We start from the raw sequence: 6,059 nt of genomic DNA on the forward strand, positions 1-6,059 counted from the left end.
ATCTTCATCTAAAGTGAAGGTGGGTGATATTACTCTAGTCTTAGATTTGCCTCAGTTTCCTTAACTGTGAAGGGGTAAACAACAGGCATTGTAACTGTATTGGAGTTACCACAAAGAACCAATAAGTCTTTGATGCTTTTGGGAGAGATGTAGAAAAAGCTTTTGTGCACCCTCATAAATGTAGGCAGTTCACTTAAAGATCTTGTTGCTGGCTCTATGCTGACTCACCACCAAAAACCAAACTTACCTTTTCATCTTTCATATCCTTAGAAGTGTAATGAATCAGCCGTTGGACAATTGCATCACCCAAAATGTCAGTATTCTGAATAACTGAAGTGAGATGACTGTAAATGTCTTCCTGTGAAAGTAGAAAGTAGACAGGTTTTTGGGTTGCAAAAATAAAGAAATCGGGTGAAGTCCAAATAGATAACACAAACTACACAATATATTTAACTTAATTCAAATTTCTTGAATATAATGTACATTTTTAAGAGTCAAAAAGTTTATATGTGAAGAAAAATTAATTCTCACAATTATTTTAGCTTGTTGCATTTCTATGGCAAGATCTAATTGAAGGCAGGGACAGGCTACCCAATGTATCAAAATCTTTTGATAGTCACTGGTGCAGAGCTCTCAGGGGAATGGAAGTGCCTGTCATCCTAATTGCTTCCCTTCTACGGGGGTGGGGGGTGGGCTGGGTGAGAATGGCACCAGGAAGCACACTGTGACTCCCAAAGAGGCTGCTCCCCTGCGAAACTGGATCCCAGGGAGAGGAGCAGGCCCTTGTTTCATTCATGCTCTGCTGAGAGAAAGTGGTGAATCCTGTTTTGGAATCATGTGGCTTCACCAGATACTCGTGAGTGGGTTCCCCTAAATTAGGGGGTGACATCCTCGGCAAGATGCAAGAGACACCAATGTTCTGAAACCTTTGCAGCCTCAAGTATGTACCTCTGGGTACAGTTCTAGTGTTCAGGGTATGAAGTAGCCTCCTTTGCACTACTCCTTGGCCCTTGGAAAATGTGAAACTAAGGAATAGCTTATCATTGCTTTCTTCCTTGTAAGTACTTTCAGAGCTTGCCTAACAGGCTCTGAGTTTTTGCTCCTGCTCCATATCTTTTCTCTACCTTCTAGGCCTGTTTTCTCAGCAAGTCTCACACTTATGAGGCCCTTTACCAGTTTCCTGGAACCGAGCCAGGCCCTGTGCTTGCAGTGTTTCACTTATGCTCACAGGAAGCCTGTGTGTTAGGTGCCATTAATATGCTTTCTTTATAAACGAGGAAATTGAGTCACACAGAGCTTAATGTGGTATGAAATGGCGATGCTGCCCTTTGAACTCAACTGTCTGTATCTCAAGTGATACCTTAACTTCATTGCTTTGGCTCTTTCCATTTCTTAACATGACCCCCCATAAAAATAACTTTAGGTGCTTGTTTATAATACATATGCTTTAGTCACTTCTTCAGAAATTCTCCGTCAGTACTTCTGGAGTCCAGAGATCATTCCCAAGCACTTCTCAGTGTTTGAGGAACAGTGCTGTGTGCGAAAGTTAATTCCTACTAAGAGATCAGTATAATAATTGTCAACTATACCTAAATGTGAGGATCATTTCTGTGAGCTGTAAACGTCCAGTTTCATCACAGATTGATCAACCAGAATCCCTGGCCCTGGGACCTGGCAGTCAGTGTTTCCCGAAAACTCTCCAAGGGATTGTAATGCACAGTGAGGGTTGAGAACCACTGAATTAAGAGATAAAGGTGGGCTGAGGGTTTAGCTCAGTGGTTCCACCGCCTGCCTTGCAAGTGCAAGGATCCAAGTTCGATAACCCAAGTTTGATCCTCGGTACCAAAAAAAAATGAGATAAAGGTAAACGCTCCACCCTTCAGAGGGGGCGACAGTGAACAGCCATTAGGAGTGTTTGTTGGAATTAGATTGTCTTGCATTTGGACATAGTCCTGCTGTTCCTATTTGGGCAAGTCTTATAACTTCTCTGTGTTTCATTTGTCTCAGCTGTCAAATGGAAATAGTACCTACCTCATCCAGTTATTGTGAGGAGACAGTATTATTTAATGCACCATTGTTTGAAAACATTTAGCACTTCCTTTCTTAGATAAGTGTTTAATGGAAGGTTCTTATTTTGGTTGCTGAAGTCTGAAAAGCCTTCAATTTTCAGAGAAATTTTCTAGTGAAATTGCACGGTAGGTGAGTATAGGAAACATTTAGGGATTTTCATAGGAACCCTCAAATTACAAAGGAGGGAACTCTAACCCAAGTGGCAGTAAGTCTGACATCTCCTTCTTTCCATATCTTTGTGTATAGGGTTCTGAACAAAAGTATCATTTGCTAGCCTCTAGAAGTGGACACCATGGTTGTTTCAGTGCCATCATCATTACATTTTACAACTGAATTTTCTGAAAAATCTAACGCCATTTAAGAACCAGTGGATAAAGGAGCAGGTTGAGGCAAAGAAGAATGTGTATGAAATGTTACAACCACTAGACTGGAAAAACTGAAAGGGAACAATAGTTTTCCATTATTTGCCCTACCTTGCTGATCACATCTTCTTTGTTCAGTATCCCAAGAGTGACGTTAATATCTCCAAACATTTCTAAAATGCACAGAAAAAGGAGAATGAAAATATCCATCAAAATACCCTCCTGCTAATTACTTCGCAGTGGTCATGGATAGTTCCCACGCTCTCTGGCCCCACTCCTTATCCTTTCTCTCCTTGACTGCTTGGTCTTTGATGGCAAAAATTGTGTTATTCATATTTCATATCCCTGATATACTTGGAACCAGAAGATGCTCAGTAGCTGTTTTGAGACCTGAATTCAATGGAGAAGGGGAGGTAAAAGATGCTAGATTCCTATATGTCCCTCCAATCAAGTGGACATTGCCTTGTGTATCTTCTCTAGTGAGGGTTGACTCTAAGAGTCAGTGGCTGAATCCCTTACTCTTATCTTTCTGTTTTTGTTTTCTTTTGTGACAGGTTTCTTTATGTAGCCCAGGCTGGTCTTGAACTCAAGGTGCCTCACCCTCCCAAGTGCTGGAATAGGCATGTGCCACCACACCTGGCTAAATCCCTTACTCTTAACTTGAGCATTAGAAGACTATGGTGAAACACAGCTCTTTCTCTTCCACTCTTCTTCCATCGACACTTACCTGGTCTTTTTTTCCTATACCCTCTTCCTTTCTAATTTCCTGTGCCTCTCAGGCCTTTCTTCTTGGTTCTATGCTTATGAGACCTTGCCTTTTTTTCCCCCTTAAATTCTTTTATTGGTACATTTTAGGTATACAACACAATCACATTTATCATTGGGTGCTTGTACCAGTACATGATGTATCTTGGTTCTTATTTTTTCCCCATTACCTGTGTGCCCTTCACCCCCTCCACCCAGACCTTGCTTTTTTTAAAAAAAGACCTAAGCATTTCCACTTGTACTTTCTAGGAATATATGTTTTTGGATTAGACACTAGAAAACTAAAAGAAAAAGAAAGAAGAAGTCAAAAGAACTGAGCAATTTCAAGCCACTTGGCAGGTTAGTAGAAGGAAGCTTTTGGAGGTAGAGATTTCCTGTGACTCTCCAAACCCAACAACACACCTTATTCATCAGTCTTTTTGGCAAGCAGAAAGGCAGGTATACTTGAAAACTGGAAAACACATTTCCAAATAATTTTTCTAATGTTTAAAAATAAATAAGAAATTCATTTTCTTTGATATGTAGCCATTTTCTCCTCAGGTAGATTATAAAATTTTAAAGCAAGTAAAGCACAATCATGTCTTAAGCTTTCAGTGTATCATTTGTCCTTCACAATCAGCAGAATTGTATTATTTTGAAATAAAAGGAGAGTAGAGGGAAAATAACCTTTCTTTAGCAAAAGTTTCCATAAAATCTTTGAGGTGTACAGATCTCCCATAGTGACAAATCAACCCCCAGACCTGACATACACTTATGGTTACCTAGGTCACAAAATACTCTACAGAGCCCTTATTCTTCGAGGTCCAGTGACACCTACCTATGGATTACTCCATGCTGTGAGTTGTTTTGGCTATTTTAGGTTTTCTGAGAGTTGGCAATTAAGTATCAGAAAGAATAAGGCTAAAAAACAAAATCAAAGAAGCAGTCCAGGAAGTTTGTCATATAAGGTTCACTAAAGGAAAGCCCTTCCTTCATTTGATTGGCACAGTGATCTGGAAGATTTCAGTGATGGTTCGCTGCTGAGGAGAGCAATGCTGTATTCTACCACCATGATATATTCTTGCTTTTGAGCTCCTCCTGACCAACAAAATGGCAGCATCTCATCGAGTATTGTCCTTTTGGTGGAGATCAGAGCATTTGAGAAAGGAGAAATTAGAGACTCGGACTTAAACCATTGTTGTTGACCAAAGGAGCTTCTCTCCCTAAACTTGGGTCCATTGATCAGAAATTTGAGAATGATATTCAGTGGTCACTTTACTGGCCTGATGTTGGTAAAGCCTTTAGATGATCTTGTTGACTGTTCTATTTGGTAAAAGTCAGTCACAAACTGGGCAGGCTCAGTGGACAAGAATGCTTGCTGGGGGCAGTTGAATGGAATGTCTAACTAACACCACAGCCAAGCCAATCCCTCTCTGCCTCTCTTCCCATCACTTCCTCATGACTTGGTCAGGATCTTGTCATCACTCCAGGCACAGGCTTTGGCTAATTCCACTCTCTTTATTTGGTTTCAAATAATTTTTTAAATCCAAACTCCTTGGCCACAATGTTTTCAATTTTACCAGCATGGACCTAAATCTGATCCCTAGTGCATCTTAACCCTAAATCTGTATGATCACAATTTCTTATATATGTGCAGCCTGTATGTTAATACGGTGGGTAGATGGTGGGTACTGACAATCTGTAGTGCTGGATATAAAAGGGGCTGAGGAGAGGGGTTCATGACAATTCTCAAGTGCTGTCTCTTCTCTACCTTTCCTTCATTAACAAAACTTATTTGAGAGTCAAAGACCAAATGCTTACAACTCAACCTTTAAATTCATCATCCTTCTCACAGACAGAAATTTTGGCTCTCAGTAGGCTGGTGGTTAAAACTATGCTCAGTTCCCCAAGTCAGCATGACTTCTCCTGATTTTCCACAAGTGTTTTGTCATAGGAGTCACTGGGTATTTTCATTTAAAATGTTGAATACTGGGCCTGGTAAATTAGAATGAGAGAGCAGGAATCTGTATTTTTAATGAGCACTCCCAGTGATTCTTGTGTTTATTAAAGTCTGAAAAGCACTGGCCAAGACCTTTACCCAAAAACAGATCAGCAAAAAAGCAAACATTTAGCATTTAACTGTTCACTGTTCCTGACAAGAATAGCAGCTGCAGTTTTCTTGCACCTTAATTTATTCATTATTGAAGAATGGTCTGAGAATTGGTGATTCAGAGAGGTATTGGGGTGAGTAGTAGGAGCCCACAACTGGTAGAGCCTTATAAGGAAAAAATACGTCAGAAATTATGTGCTTTTAGAATCTTAAATAACAATATGCAGTAAGATTAAAAATAAGAAATGTAGCTATTTAGCTAATTGTTATTTTTATGTATTTATTTATTTTTTTGGTGCCAGGGATCAAACTTGGGTCCTTGCACATGAGAGGCGGGTGATGGAACCACTGAGCTAAATCCCCGGCCCAAGCTAATTGTTATTTTTTGTGAATGACAATACAAAATTTTTCTGCATCTCTGTACATAAAGATTTGCTTGATTTTTTAGAAACTAGGGAAGTTAGATGATTGGCTTATATTAACTTTATAATTTATCCATCATTGCCATCAAAACACATCACTATAGACTAAAAAATTCCAAATCTTTGAACAGCTAGTTTTCTGCCATTTTATTCCATTTTGGTGGGCCTCTGTGTTGCATCCTTCCATTGTTTCCTCACTTCTCTTTACACTCGACTAACACTTAAGTTTGATTTCTCTGAGGCCTAAGGAACATGCTGAGCACTAGTTCTCAAACCTAATAAAGTGGCACGTGCTAACTCAGTATTGCTTCCAGGTATTTCTTTGACAGGCAGCCTAAATTCAGCCTGCTA

General features: G+C 39.8%; 1 protein-coding gene across 1 annotated transcript in view; it reads right to left on the reverse strand.

Moving 5' to 3' along the window:
- Nucleotides 1–2,603, reverse strand: part of Mroh2b (maestro heat like repeat family member 2B) — a 75,290-nt gene extending 72,687 nt beyond the window's left edge. Inside the window, 2 exon segments of the mRNA XM_004848578.2 lie at nt 238–358; nt 2,544–2,603. Of these exon segments, the coding sequence (XP_004848635.1) occupies nt 238–358; nt 2,544–2,603 (181 nt within the window).
- Between the last annotated feature and the right edge of the window lie 3,456 nt (nt 2,604–6,059).

This window comes from Heterocephalus glaber, unplaced genomic scaffold (assembly GCF_053883595.1).
Source record: "Heterocephalus glaber isolate CG9 unplaced genomic scaffold, H.glaber_assembly_v1.0 deba00001538, whole genome shotgun sequence".
Taxonomy (NCBI): Eukaryota; Metazoa; Chordata; class Mammalia; order Rodentia; family Bathyergidae; genus Heterocephalus; species Heterocephalus glaber.